This window comes from Thamnophis sirtalis, unplaced genomic scaffold (genome assembly GCF_051295495.1).
Source record: "Thamnophis sirtalis isolate CommonGarterSnake01/CBP01778 unplaced genomic scaffold, rThaSir2_p1.2 scaffold_6, whole genome shotgun sequence".
Lineage (NCBI taxonomy): Eukaryota > Metazoa > Chordata > Lepidosauria > Squamata > Natricidae > Thamnophis > Thamnophis sirtalis.
In genome coordinates, this window is record NW_028261386.1 from 57419791 (window position 1) to 57436429 (window position 16639).

At 34.3% G+C, this 16639-nt stretch overlaps 1 protein-coding gene across 1 annotated transcript in view; it reads right to left on the reverse strand.

Annotated features, from left to right (window-relative positions):
• ZFAND3 (zinc finger AN1-type containing 3) overlaps positions 1–16639 on the reverse strand; it is a 108585-nt gene that overhangs the window by 76748 nt on the left and 15198 nt on the right. Inside the window, exons 2-3 of the mRNA XM_014055804.2 lie at positions 2759–2799; positions 179–205 (exon numbers count right to left, since the gene is read on the reverse strand). Of these exons, the coding sequence (XP_013911279.2) occupies positions 179–205; positions 2759–2799 (68 nt within the window). The remainder of the gene's footprint in view (positions 1–178; positions 206–2758; positions 2800–16639) is intronic.

The window sequence follows — 16639 nt, forward strand, 5'->3', positions numbered from 1 at the left end:
TAAGAAACCTTTGTAAAGTTTTAGTTGAAAGGAATAAAACTATATCAATACCTAAACAATATTTTTATGTATTCTGAAAATCCAAAATGTGTAATTATTACATTTAGTTCCTTATTTCTAGACACGTGCAGAATTTGGATTCAAAGGGTAAAGTTAATTAATTTTGTCGTTTACTAACCTTTTTCGTTGTGTGGATTTCTTTTTTCTAGAGAGAAAAAGAAAATAAAATCAAGATAAAAATACTTAAGATATTCTTCATACATTAATAAACACGGAAGCATAGTAAGATTAAATATGCACTTGTTTGTTTAAGTATATCTGATACAAAGATCATAGTTTACCAATTTCTACCATTCTAGAGTTCTCTTTCTCTCTTTCTCTTTCTCTCTCTCCCTTTCTATCTTTAATAATTTGATAATAGGTGAGAACAGTTTGCATCCAGGTAACTTCCACCATGTTTGGCAAAATGCACATTTCTTTGGCATTTAACGTTCAACCTAACAAGATTAAATAACCATATTTTAGAAAAGTAGTTTTTAAGAGCTATTAGTAGAAGAGACATTTTAACAGCAATGTACCCAAATTAATCTGGTAATAAATATATGTATTTACTTAATAAGCAGGAAACTAAGCAACCAATACATTGCATAGGTAATCTTCAACAAACAACCACATTTGGGACAAGAATTTCTGTTGACCTTTTTGCCACAATTGTTAAGCAAATTCTGCATTAAGCAAATCACATGGTTGTTTTAAGAGAGTCCAGTTTTGTTTGTGAGATGCTGGCTGGAAGTCGCAAATGGCAATCACATAAGACCAGGATACTGCAACCATCCTACACACATGCTGGTTGCTAAGCACCTGAATTTTGATGACATGACTATGGAGATGCTGGGGTCATAAGTGTGAGGACTGGTCATAAGTAACTTTTTCAGTGCCACTGTAACTCTGAATGGTCACTAAACAAATGGTTGTCAGCTGAGGACTATCCATAGTATCTGTACAACCTCCTTAACAAGAGCCTCAAAGTTTGGGAAGGTCAATTACTCTAGTACCGTGATGGCAAACCTATGCCATACATGCCAGAAGTGGCATACAGAACCATCTCTCCTGGTACACGAGCTGTTGCCCATTGCCCTTCCATGTTCCGATGCACCGGCCAGATGATCTTCACACACATGGGACCGCCAGAAACCAGAAGAGCAGCTGCCTGGTGCACATGCACACGCTGGGTGGCTGCTCTTCCTGTTTCCGGTGCAGGCATGCATACTGGCCAGCTGCTCTTCTGGTTTCCGGAACCTCCCGTTTCAGCACTCAGTGCTGAAAAGTTTCGTCAATCTTGCTCTAGCATTTATTGTCTAATACTTATAATGTAAATCTATCAATAGATAATTTCAATTTGACCTCACAGTTAGAAACTTAACCTATTAGCTCGCTGCTCAATCCTTCAAAAGCATTTAGAAACAACTTAATGTAAATTTCTGAATGATGGTTGGCTTTATTTTCAGAATGTATGCCTCCTTACTAGGCTGAGACAAAGTGACTGGCCCAAAGTCACCTAGCTGGCTTTGTCCCCAAGGCAGGACTAGAACTCAATCTCCTGGTTTCTAGCCTGAATCTATACCACTACACCAAACTGGCTCTATTTGCCACCTATTATTATTTTAAAAATAATCCTTAGAATCTGCCACTTATCGTTTTCTTCTAAAAATGGTCTACAATCTACAGTTCCAGATTAGCATATGGCCTCTTTGCTGAATTGCAATTTAACATGACAAAACAGAAAAATTATTACACACATATAATAATATTAGCAGTACTTAAATTAGAATTTACCTAAATGTAAACAAAGTAAATGTAGATGAAGTAAATTTATGCTTAGCTCACTCAAATTTACTTAACCTTGAACCTATCCACAAATCAAATGGCCACCCATCAAACAATAACAAAAAATTAGAGTCTTGCTTTAAATATGTTATGAGTTTGTAAAAATCATAATGGACAATCAAATCCATATAATATCACAGCATCTTTTAAATCTGTTTTCATTAATTGTAGGCTTATACTGCTGAAGGTAATAAATTCAAACTAAAAATCTCTGCTATGAATAAGATCTCACAGTAGTGGATTTAGAAAAATCTAGAACTACTGCAAAGTTGCACACCTGAAATGTTTATATATTCTGTTTTTGTTTACCATATATTAAGATAGTAAAATAGTGACTACTTAATGAGATCACAAAAACAGAAGGTCAAAAACACTTATATATTCAAGAATTTAAAACAAAATTGTAGAAGGCAGGAGATGAAATTATTTGTCACTATCACTCTATAAATAGTCTACTATTGAATTTACGGGACAAAAAACATTCCTCTACTTACTACAGCAACCCCACATTAGAGTTAATGAACAGAATTAAAATCTGCCTTACTGAGTTTAAACTTCTAAAATAATAAAATGAACACTAAACTAGGTCTGCCAGAAGTTGACAAGTACAAGGACATTCTACTTTCTATAATCTTCAATGAATGAAGGCTTGATTGGTCCCTGTGCAGAAGTGGCTTTTTTTATACACATTGGGGACTGTTTCAAGAAACCTGAGCAAACAAATAAAGCACCAGGTGAGAGAAGCTGGTTTCATGCAACAGATAAGAAACAGATAATCACCTGTAAACTCCAAAGGAATTGTTTCCAAAGTGACTGATTATTTTAAGGGAGATTTTAAAAATCCTCAAAGCCAATTTTACACTGCACTTACCAGCAAAGCATTTGGAACACAGATTCATTGTCTTGCTGGACCTGGTGCAAGGGGAAAAAAGAGGAGATCTTAAAAATTCTTCATAGTTATTAATACAGAAGTTTAAAGAATAGAATAAGCTGAGAAGGTAAAAGACAGCAGAGCAAAAACTTTGATCAGCTATCTGGGTCAATGATTCAAAAACTAGCATAGTAAGCCAAGAAAAACATTGGGCCAGCCACTTTTAAAGTACTGCTTTCCTGCACAGTTTTCTTTAAATGTACAAACAGGCTTTTGCTGTTAATTAATATTCAACAAATTTATAAATAATTGTTGGGCAAGGGCTATCACACTACACTTTCCATTTTCCCCACTAGGAAGCTAAATGAAATGACCATGAATAACACAAACTTTTGTCCCTTTTTTAATGAATAAAGGAAAATAGCTACTAAAGTCAGAATTAATTACTTGCTCAGAAAAGACAAAATACCCAATACATTCTTATAAATCTCCTTTTAGTAGCAAGATTACAGGGCTGATTTAACTTACTTAAACGTTATAGCTCTACAGGTCTAGCATGTCTATGCCTTGGAGCAGGTACCTTACAATAATCTATTATATCCACAGTATAAACTCAAGGGGGTTGAAAAGAAGTTTGATAGTTCTGTATAAATTCTATTAATCTATTACTAAAAAACAATTCCAGATCCATTTATTCTATCATGTCACAATAGTCCTATTACAAAACATCAAATGCATAGTAAAGGGATATATTCACATTGGCTGCTTCATACAGTACTCACATTTTCAACATGTAATTATTTGAGTACATGATTCTACATTTCTTCTTTTTTAAGATTTTTTTTCCTAAATGAAAAGTGTCTCTCATCATCGTAGCTAAATTAATTTAAAGATAGAAGCCGTATAATAAGATTGTATGATTAAATATCAGAAATTCACATTTTTTACTATTCTTTCTAGTATGGTAAAATAACTATTGTGTTCTGAACAACTATTTTGTCTTATAACCAACAAAAACATATTATGAAAACAAGTAAGTTTCTAAAATGCAAATCTGACCTTCTCTGTAGCATGACTATCTATTTTTCCTTGCCTGGATGGTTAAATGACTGCTAAAATAAAATTAATTTCTATCATATTAGATTTACTTTATATAGCAGAAAATGAGGGCAAAATGTTTTCCGGATATTGACGCACTAGAAAAAAACCATAGATATTCTTTTAGAGGGGGAATTAAGACTAGGCCTTTGTACTAGGATGTTTGTATTTGTCAGTGTAGTGTAAGTAGTGCGTGTACACAAAGCACGTTTTATTAATAATTTGTGAATCAGAATAGCAGACTAAATCTGAGTCTGGTATACTCATTAGTGCCTTTTGCACAGATGCTACTGCTGAAATAGCTCACTATACTGTATTGGCGTTTCCTTGACCACGAAAGAAAGAAAAGGCAGAGTTCAATTAGCTCACACTAAAAAATATTTTTTTTTAGATATAGAAGTAGGACAACTTCAAATTTTACTAGTTAATTTTTCAAATCAAGGAAGGAAAAAAATGAAAACCACAGCAAAAAACCAAATTACCACAAAACTACTGTCTCCCCCAAATTTATCTTATGATAAAGCAAAGTTTAAACTCTTTCTAACGTGCAAATGCAAATAGCCAACAATTATATGAAAGGGGAAACCATACTATTATATGAAAAAGGAGAAAAACAACTTAAAACAGAGCAATAAATAAATTCTAATTTAAAATGTATTTTGGATTTATAATTAAAACAAAAAATGATATGTAGATTGGTATAATCTAATATTGTATTTCAAGAAATGCATATTAAAAATATTACTGCTGTTGAGCAAAACGTTCATGTACTGCATATGGAGAAACCTTTCCATGATGAAAAATATTATTGTAGTTTGCCTCATACTGGACCAACTAAAGACAAACTTTGCACAATTCAAACATCCTGAGTTATCAGTGAGAGTCATTCATATTAATATGTACATTATTAAATCATAGAAAAGAATTACAGAAAAAACTATATACTTAATACACAGTACTGTTAAAAGTGAATAACTTCAGCAATTTCCATTTGTGCTAGTTCACAAAAGAGCAATTAGATAATAAATTAATTTCTGGACTATATGACTTACTTGCAAATATGAATTCATGGCCTATTATTTTTCTGTACAATAAAGATCTAAATATATATAAAAGTTCTGAGGGAGAAGTTTTATTTAGACGTTTTCATAATAAAAAAAAGTCTGAGAGTTGAGACTACTACTTTGTTGCCTATCTGAGATGAATAAATCTGCAGCCCTGAAATCTCACTAGTGTGTTAGAATGATACTGACCTTTGAAGGGGATTGGTTTCATGAACAAGGAATTTCAAGTGCCACTTAGAATGCTATAAGGTTCAAGGATTTTTTGTGCCTGGAATTTTATTCTATACTGTGTATCAATATGGATTATGGGCATTAGATAGGCAACATGTTGCTCTTTACAAATGCTTTAAAAATAGACTAAAGATAGTCTATTTAAAAGATCAGTTTATCTAAAGATCAAGAGCAAATTTATTGACTGCTTTGATCCATTCGTCGATTTCTACAGACTGTTGTCATTAATCTCACTCAAGGCACAAATGATCAGGCTCAAATTATCCTACTTCAGACACATTATACAAAGACCTAGCTCTCTGGAGAAGTCTCTAATCCTGGAAAAGATAGAAGGAAAAAAAGAGAATGATCAGCAGCAAGGTGGATAAGATTTGGACTACACAGCAATGAGTATACAATTGGAAGATCTACAGGACCAGGCTAGGGATAGATTATCATGGAGAAAATCTATTAGTTTGGTTTCTGACTTGGTGGCACATAACCAATTAATCAATTTATTCAGCTCCTCATTTGCATTTGCAATACTTTTAGATATATTAATAAACAAATGTGCAATATATATTATTTTTACATTTTAAAATTATGATGGCTGCTAAACAATTCAATCCACAAACTAATTGAAATTGTAGTTGCTCTGTCACAATATAAAACATGCATAGGAGTCATTCTAGTTTAACTAATGCTTTAGGCATTGCAAAAAGAGCACCCATACATAACAACCATAATAAATTCTGAAAGGTTTAGAAGGAAAGTGAAGAAAAGAAGAAAACATTGTTTAAATATGGTCAAATATATACTAGCAATGTACCATAATTAGTAATGTACACTTCTTCTTGAGTTCCAGTCAGTAGTAATAAGAACAAAGAGTTCAAGATCCTGGCTGTGCCAGAAGTCTCAGGAATCTCCCCAATGCTATTTAACATTGATATGGAAACTATGGTGGAAATATATCCACAGATTCAGGATACAGTATCATTAATATGATGATTACATCATATTACACTTTTCCATAATGTGCTTGGACAGGAGATGACTAGCAACTGAAGGTTATGAAGATCCAGAAGTTTACTTTGATTAAAGTTAAATTCCTGCCAAGATAACATATCTGTTCATGCAGAAGACTTCAGCTTCTTTATCCCTATTCCAGCACTGAAGTGAGCTGTCCTTCTTTGAAGGCCAAGATCTTCAGTTTAGTTTTAAGTTTAGCAGTACTGTTTATGTGTTTCTCTTGTATCTTGTTATAATCTTCCCTCCATGAACCTCTGATTTTGCTGTTGTGGGTTGCTATTGTGAATATAACATTGAGAGATAATATGACATGAGCCACCCTGAGATCCTAGAGAAAAATTGGTATATATATGAAATAAACAGAATGCCTATGTCAGCATCCTATTACTTTGATAAATTTGTTTTGATATCATTTCAATAATGACTGTAAATGTTATAGGATTTGCCCACTGGACCAAAACTGAAGTTATTAAACCAAACTATTTTCAATGAATCTCTCAAAGAAATGGCAAATTCAGTACTTTTGTTTATCAGTACCAGAAATAAGGGATGTGGTGGCTCAGTGGCTAAGACACTGAGCTTGTAGATGAGAATGGTCAGCAGTTTGGCGGTTCGAATCCCTAGCACCGCGTAACAGAGCGAGCTCCCGTTACTTGTCCCAGCCTCTGCCAACGTAGCAGTTAGAAAGTATGTAAAAATGCAAGTAGAAAAATAGGAAACACCTTTGGTGGAAAGGTATCAGCGTTCCATGCGCCTTTGGCATTTAGTCATGTCAGCCACATGACCACAGAGATGTCTTCGGACAGTGCTTGCTCTTCGGCTTTGAAACAGAGATGAGCACAGCCACGCTAGTCGGGAACGACTAGCACATATGTGTGTGTGTGAGGAAACCTTTATCTTATCTTTTACTGGAAATAATGTTTAATTTGGTAAAATGTATTATTAATAATTATAGAGCTACATAATTTAAATATTTGTTTGTAAGATGTCAGGGAGCTTTTGCTGTATGAACAGAAGCAAATACTTTTTGAAGAGAACCATCATGATCTAACCATAGCAACATCTGCTTTTCTACAAAGTTAGAAGCACTCTGGTTGCAACTGAAACTGAAGATCAGAAAACTTTAAAAGTAATATGTAAATCAATTGTAATGTGATACATGTCTAATATTTTCAGTATTTTTATCTTTATGTTTCAAATGCTTCTATTACATTTTAAATTGTTTTATTTCCCCTGTTAGTGGTCTAATATTCCTGGAAATAAAATGATTATCAAACAAATATTTTGAAGGCTGTCCTTGAAATACACTGTAGAGTTTGGTATGAGATAGGATAGACCAAGTTTTTATACTAAATGATTAATGAGCTGACAAACTGATTTAACACAACGGCTTTCACTGTTAAGATTAAAAATAATTAAACAAATGAAGTGTGATGAAGAAAATAAGGTACTTCATTTGGATTTAGAAAAACCTTTAATGTCCTTTTAAGAGTGAATTCAAGGAGAGAAATGGAACAATTGCTTTTCTTGGAAATGTACTGGCTAAGTTAAAAATCAAAAAGATGCTCAACAATGCAGCTGTTGTTTGAGAGAATGTAATATGTCAAGAATCAAAATCTAATTTTATAGTTTTTAGTTGGCTAAAAAGTTCAGAATGGGGAAAAATGATAAAATGCACTTCTCACAATTTTATCACTAATCCTTTTCTATAACAGGTAGTTCTCAATTTGAACAACTGTTTTTAATTATGATGGTTTCTGAAAGTTTTTTTTGAAACTGCTGCAGAGCCTTTCTGGTCATGTAAAATGTTCTGCTACCCCAATTCATAGTCACATGACCACATTTCAGGCTCTTGGCAACTAGTTCACATTTACAAGTTTTTGTCTCATCCTGCATTCACATGACCATGATCTGTTATGCTTTTTGCTGGTTTCCAGCATGATTCAGACTTAAAATCACATGATTCACTTAACTTTACTTAAAGAGCTGCCATAAAACAGTTGCAAAATTGGGGCCAGTCAGATGATTCGACTTAAACCATCACAATCTAAAACCAAAACTCCAGTTCCAAATGGAATTGTAAGTTGAGGACTCTGTAGATCTTACTAAGCTTTAACAGAACATTATTACCTAAGGTGTTATTAAAGCAATTGTTAGTCTAACTGAAACTGGACAATAGCTAATCATCAACTCAAAGGTTAATCAAAGTGTTGGTTTTAACTTATACAATACAGTCTTTCATAGCTTAGCGCAGTTATCTGCAGGGTCACATATTTCCAATAAAGTCAACCCAACTGCTTTGATTGTGCTGGGAAACATAGTTGGTTGTACTCTATTTTCAAGATGTTGCAAGGCCTGAAAACCTATTATTTTTTCTGCAGTGGGGTCTCCAACATTAAATACCCTCTGATAAGTTAAAAACATGATTGTTCAAGAGTTCTGTTGAGGTCTGACACCATGTATTTTTGGGAGCAATTTTTAAAGGTATTTCTAAGGTAAGTTTGCTTAATATTTCCCTCTCATTATTAAGTTGTCTTTACTAATATGAGCCATCTAGAATGTTTAAGAATTTATTCCAATGTCTCCAAAGCAAGGTTGTGCTTCCCCTCCTTTTTCTCATTTCTATGGACAAAACTTTCATGCTATCATTGTCAATGATTTTACATACTGATCATAACAACACAAATTTTATAATAATATTATCTAAATTAGGATAGAAACCCAGTACCATTATGTGTAATTTTGATAGTCCAAATAATTTCTGTTAAAATCAATTTCTATTACTAAAACAGCTTTTGTCAAAGGAACAGGAGGTGCTATTCTCCTTTGTCACTGCAAGACCACATGCTCTAAAAATAAACTCCAGAGGATTGTGGACTAGTTATTGTCTCAGGCAATAGCATTAGCAGGGAATGCCATTTATCACCTTCAACTTCTTTTAAAGAAGACAAACTTGGATTCAATTGTCTGGATTCATGTCTCCAGACTCCACTGTGGCTGGCTTAAAAAATAGCTTGAAAGTTTCAAGCATAAGCAAGACATCTTTTTTAAGAAATAAAATAGTTTACATTGTATTAATTGTGTATATTAAATTTATTGACTGACTTTCAAAAAGGTCAAGGTGTTAGTTTATGATTCCTTAGAAGTAACTCATTATCTTAAGTTATGCCTCTATATGTATGCCTATGTTTTAAGACTAACTGCAAAGATATTGCTTTCTCTAGCACATGAGCTCATGCTGAAATAGGGGATTCGTCTTGGTAGCATTACTATAACTTTCCCTGTCTATCCCAGTTTATACCGTTTATCCCAGTGTAGTTTGGCAAGAATTTTTAGTTGCAAACTGAACTGTGCATAGGCTTTCTAAAATTATTTTGCTGCTTTCTTGGGGGGTTAGAGGAGGTAGTTATATATTTGGATTGTTTGGTTTATAAATAATATTTTCAATATTATAATATCCTTTGATCAATTCTGGATAACTAGAACAGAACAGAATGTTATTCTGGAAGGGACTTGGGGGTCTTCTATAGTTCAACCCTCTGTTCAAGCAGGAAACCCCATACTATTTCAGACAAATAGTTGTCCAATCTATTGATAGATATTTTATAAGTCAATGGGCTTCTAAAAGGATACATGCCAAACAAAATGTGGATATAAAAACAACCTGTAATTTTATCAGAAATAGCATTTTTATTGCATTATAAAAAAATCAAACTCTAAGGAAACAATAGTCTTTGCATCAAGGTCAAGTTATTCATTTTTTTTTCTCTTAACCCTATCTTCTGGATTGTTGGCTATTCCTGCTAGCTTGGTGTCATCTGCAGATTTGATGGGGAACTCATCAACACTTCAGAAGACAGGCTTAAGACACAGAAGGATCTTGACAGACTTGAACATTGGGCGCTGTCTAACAAAATGAAATTTAATGGTGAAAAAAGTAAGGTTCTACATTTAGACAAGAAAAACAAAATGCACAGGTACAGTATATGTGGTGCCTTGCTCAATAGTAGTAACTGTGAGAGAGATCTTGGAGTCTTAGTGGACAATCATTTAAATATGAGACAGCAGTGTGCTGCAGCTGCCAAAAAAAGCCAACACAGTTCTAGGCTACATAAACAGAGGGATAGAATCAAGATCACAGAAATTAATTAATTAATACCACTTTATAATGTCTTGGTAAGGCCACACTTGGATATTGCATCCAGTTTGGGTTGCCATGATGTAAAAAATGTTGAGATTCTGGAAAGAGTACAGAGAAGAGCAACACAAATGATTAAAGGACTCGAGGACCAAAATAGTTTACTTAATCAATATTGAACTAAATAGACTTGTCTATTTGTTGAAAAGGTTTTTGAAAGAACAGAAGCTAATATTAACAAATTTTCTATATTAATTGTGGCCTTAACATTGGAAAAAAAAAACCTAAGACAAGGTTATTTCATTTTTTTATATGTTATGTTTAATCAAATTTAAGAGGCTATATCACTTCATTTTCTAACGAGTTTCACAAGTAAGACTACCCAACTCTGTATAAAAATGGAATCTTAAACAGGAGCAGGTTAATAAATCAACAAATTGTAGTTAAGGGCAACAAAATGACTTTTCTGTATCATTCTGGCAACAGAAAGCTCAGCACTTCCAAACATTTAATGATGTTTCAGCTGAAAACAAGATGAACATGATACTAGGAAATTTTAGTTCTTGTCAGAGACTATAAAGCTTAAATCAACAACTAGAGACAAAAAAGTTTTTACCTGGTCTAATTCTATCCAGTTTTGCTTTTAGATTATAGTATTTTAGATTTCAAGAATTCAGTCATTATATATTTATGTCTATAATATTTTGTGATAGAAAACAGAATAAAATTAGTGCAAAATTATATTAGTTGTTTGATGTTATTTCACTTCAGAAATATATATATATATATATATATATATATATGTATGTATGTATGTATGTATGTATGTATGTATGTATGTATGTATGTATGTATGTATGTTCATTCATATTCAGTTCCTTTATTTCACTTCAATTCAACCAAAGTTGAATTGCCAAGATATCTATTATAGAGCCATACAAAATAAAACAAAACCAAAAAAGCAAGCAAAGAACCCATCTTTCAATATAGATTAAATTTCATTGCATTTTGCTGCACTACATACTCTACATGTATAAAACTATAAAAAATAGAGTAATCTGTAACATCAAAAGTTATAAGCAGCCTTCATATTATAGTTTGTTTGCAGTGCAGTTTACAGTGCAGTTCAGTAGACATTTAGTGCCAGCTGCTGCTTCTGCTGTTCCCATAGAAACAATTAAACAAGTTGTGAAAATCACACTGCTGATCACAAGCTGTCAAAGCTTAAATAATTATAAAAACTGGCAAAAGAAAATAACTGCAATAGTGCCATGAAATTTACTATTAATTGGGCACTTAAATTTAAAAATGAATCATAATCATAACTGCATGTTATGTCAAAATGTTTTTAAAACACAAAATAAGGTTTTTTCATACAATCCTAGACAATTTTCAAACAGAATTAAATAAACACAAATAATTGCAATACCCAGGTAAAGCAAAATCCTAAACTTTCCTGGTAATTTGTGCAATGTAATAAATTTGGATTTAACAACAGTACCTGAAAAGCTATCTTGAAACTCTTAATATTTCATCTTAAAGTGTGGGGTTTAAAGTGTGTTTAGAACTTGTTAAATCTACTTCACAAGGTGGAAGGTAAAATTAGAAGCCAACATATTTGAAATCTCTCTTTAAACCTTTGCCAAGATTATACTCACAGTTACATTTATGTCTGAACAACTGCATTCCGTCTTTCAAAAACAATTCTGAAGTCAGTATATGCTATAATTTCAGAGCACACACACCTAAAATTGTTCTTCATGTATAATAAATGTAGAACCCATTGGTTCCACCTCTACAGCAATTCAATTCAAACAAATATCTTGCTGAATAAAAGTAAAAAAGAAATTGGAATTGGAAACAAGAACTGATATATAAAGTATTGAAGTAAAGCATCTTTAATTCCCTTACTATTCCATTTAATAGTTTTACAAAACAAATGTTACTTGTTAGGGAACAACTTACATCAATAACTTGGTAATTATTTGGAGTTCCACCTTCTGGATTCTTTATTTTACTCAGCTTATTAGGAAAATAATTTCATTATAAGTAACTGGGCCTGCTCTTCTCTTTGTTTTGTAAAACTACCTTACAAGTCATTAAAGCAAGGTGGGAAGTATTGACTATCTAACATTCCTTTCCGTGATCTCACCTAAATTACACATTGATTTTTTTAAAAAAAAGATACCTCTGCACAGATAAATAACTAGAGAGATTATATTCTAGCAAAGCAATGCCAACTACTGTATAACTTTGGCAAGGTACTAGTACACTATACAGCAATAATTACAGAAGTGATAAGAACTCAAAGCTTACCATCTGTTTTACATAGATAATTTTCAGCCGCCTCTTCTGATTTGTTATACATGTGCTTTCCCCCCTAAAGATCTGATATTTTAACAAACTATTATATTATTATTAAACTTTCTCAATGTCACAATATATACTGCATCAATAAGCAATACAAAATATGCACTTTTGAAAGTTTTAAAAGTTGAACTTGAGATACAAATAAAACAAAAGAAAAATGTAATATCAGAACATAAGCAATACTCTGTTGGATCAGATCTGCAATTTCCCACTACTTTTAGATAACCAATTCTGCTGCACTAATATCTAATCTTATTTTCAAAGCAGAAAACAAAGTCCTAACAAAGTAAGTAGAAACTAATTGTGTCATCACTTCTGCCCTTCAATTCCACTTTGTATAGAAAGATCAGAAGTGAAGGGGTTCGTTTAAGTGATTTCCCACAAATTCTTAAGCCCTTCTGTTTTCCTAGTATCTCTCTCTCATTTCATGTAGGAAGACATGAGGAACAATGGTTCTTTTTCCTCCTGCATAGCAAAATTGATGTCAACAACGTGGGAAGTGTCTTTCTTTTAAACCCTCTCCTCTTCTGACTGGGTAGGAAGCTGAAGCCAGACACTGAACCAAATCCAATTACTCATCCCTATTTAAACTTATGGGTACCATCACTCACCTATGACCCTAAAACAGATTCCCACAAATGCTCTTCAAACCCTCACTACTTCAACTTCCAGACTGCAAGGACTGTTATCATATTGAGGAAGAAATTGCTCCAGCTGCATGCATACTGGTGATGCAGTATTGTGCTAGTGGTTTTTTGTAACTATATCAATTGACAGTGCTGCCTGAAAATACTGTAAAGCTGTTATTACTGTAGCACTTATAGAAGGCTATATGGGAATATTATGATATTGGGAAAGAAGGCATAATAACTATGACTGGAGGCGAAGCTCAAGATGTACAAGTATAAATATGCATATAACTTTCAACTCACAAGCTGGAATTGTATGGGACACACTTGGCAAAAAATACAATCATTGCCATGTTTATTATTAACTTGTTGTGCAGGTGTTTGTTGATATGGATATATTTTAGTTTGATAAATTTTACACACATTCAAGTTTTTTTTAAAAAAGCACTGAACACATGGACCAACACATCTCTACATTAGCCAGTGTTTCAATTCAAATTTCTATTGAATTATTTCAAGTTGAGACTACATTTATATTTTAATGTATATCTGTATATTTTTTAAATTATTACAGACCCAATGTATTCTGTGACCTACTCTAAAGCCACTATAGCATTAATTTGTCAAGAACAACATATATTTAATCTTAAATAGAATACCAACCAGAGTAAATCAATTTAATTAAAATATTAACTGACTTTTCTTTCCATCTCTAAGCAATTACTGAATCAAATACAGAACAAAATATGCTGTCATAAACCTGAAAAAAAAATAGCAACAATAAATATTACAGCTAATAAGATGTTTCAAATGAATACATTTTGTTTGTCTAATACATACATGTATAAACATATATACACATCCCTATACATTTACACATAAACCTATACATTTACACACATACACACGGCTTTTGCTTCTTAAATGCAATTTCTTGACATCTTGTCTGAAAACTGACAGGTATTCAGAGAAAATTCTCAATATATGGAATATTTAACTGAAAGAAACTAAAAAATAAATATGACTAATCAAGTTTCAATGCTTGGGGAACTCCAGGAAATGCACTCCAAATCACGGTTTTACAAATTTATAACTTACTACATATCAAGCAGTCAATTTATGACCAAAATGGAGCACAAAATGTGTGTTGCTAAGTGAGACAGTTGTTAAATGAGTTTTGCCTCATTTATGACCTTTATTACCACAGTTAAGTGAATCACTAGTGTTAAATTAGTAACACAGATGTTAAGTAAATTTGGCTTCCCCATAGAGTTTTATTAGAAGGTAGCAAAGGATGATCATATGATTCCTGGGTCATTGTAACTGTTATGAATATGAGCTAGTTGCCAAGTATCCGAATTTTGCTCATGAATATGCAAGAGGATGCTGCAACAGTGTGAAAAACAGTCCTAAGTCATTTTTTTCCAATGATGTGTAACTTCAAATGGTCACTAAACATATGGTTATCGAAGACTACCTGCAATTATATTAAAATAAAAGTGCCTAATACGGGGAAAAGTGAAAAGAAGCCCATCAGCAGCAAAGTGGATATACTCAATTATAGTGGTGATGAGTGCATCATTGGAAGACCATGTTAGGGATAAAGTGTCATGAAGAAAATCTATGTGGTCATTGGGAGTTGAAGACAGCTTGATGGCAAATAATAAATTAATCAGCCTTTTCATTACAAATGTGAATTTCTGGTTATAAATGAAAAAACAGAAAGATCCCCCTGGAAATCAAGTAACCATTTCTGAAATGCAAGATTTAAGGAAATGATTTCATCTGATATGGAAAGAGAATGTTAGCATATAGAGAATGACTTGAAACATAAAAAGCACACTAATCTTTCTGGGTTGTATTATAGCAGGTTATCAAACTCATGGCCGGTAATGCGTCACATGTTGGCCATGCCCACACCCGATTTAGCAAAGGAAAAAAAGTTGCAATACATCACCTGATGCTGTGATGACGTGAGTTTGACACCTCTTATTACAGGATGGAAATATAGGACAGGATTTGCACAGAACACATTAGAGTCCCAAGACTGATAGAAATCGAAAGAATAAGTAAGTGATTTCAAATTTCGTAAGCTGTGCAGATCTTACGTGGTTTTCTTTCTTCACTAAAATACCATTGGAATGGAATGAAAAAGACCATTGGTTTACCTGAAGGGTCATTTTCTGTGCACTGCGGGAGAGTCCAAGCAACGGGATAATTCAGTCTGGTTGCCCTGGGACTGAGGAACCTTTTTCCTTGGCCATGCCTCCTGGTGTTGCAAGTCCCCAGAACTTTGAGATGGTCCAGAACCGTGAAGGATTGGAGGCATGAAGAAAGCATAGAATGGGAAGTCCAAGTTGCCACGACGGTCCTGAATCCCTGGACAGATCAGCCAGGGCGGGTTGGATTCTTCCACGGTGCACAGAAAAGGACCCTTCAGGTAAACCAATGGTCTTTTTCTTGTGCACCGCTTGGAGAGTGAATCCAAGCAATGGGACATACCCAAGTTATGTGCCATCTGGGCGGGCAGAGAGGCAGTCCCGGGATTTGGACATGGGAACAACCGCTTGTAGGACCCTCCTGCCAAAAGAGGCTTCAGCCAAAGCATAAACATCTAATTTATAGTTCTTGACAAAGGGCAATCGTGAATACCAAGTGGCCGCTCTGCAAATGTTGACAATGGAGGCCTGGGTGGCCTAGGCAGCAGTGATGGCTGCGCTTCTCATAGAGTGGGCAGTAATGTGTCTAGGCACCACCCTGGACTGGTGTTCATAGGCCGCAGCGATGCATGCTCTCAGCCACCTGCCTACCGTAGAAGACGACACCTTCTTGCCCAAGGAGCCAGGCTGGAATGACACGAATAAGGCCTCTGACTTGGGGAAGTCTGCAGTCCGTTTGATGTAGATCCGCAGAGCCCACCTGACATCCAACTTGTGCCAAGTGCATTCCCTCGGGTGAGTGGGACGTGGGCAGAAGTTGGGCAAGATGATCTCCTGCGCCCTGTGGAACCAAGTGTTAACCTTCGGGATGAAGGACAGATCTAGGGACAGGACAGCCCTGTCAGTATGTATAACACACAGGTCCTTCGAACCGACAGGGCCGCCAGTTCCGAAATGTGCCTCACAAATGTTATAGCGATGAGAAAGGCAGTTTTCAAGGTGAGATGGTGAAGAGACGAGGTACGCAGAGGCTCAAAGGATGGTGATGTAAGGGCTTGTAAGACCACTGACAGCTGCCAGGTGGGGTAACGGTGCACCATTGGTGGAGGCAAGTTGGAGGCGCCCTTGAGGAAGTAGCGAACACTGGGAATCTTGTTGAGGGGCAGGACTGGATCACCGGACCA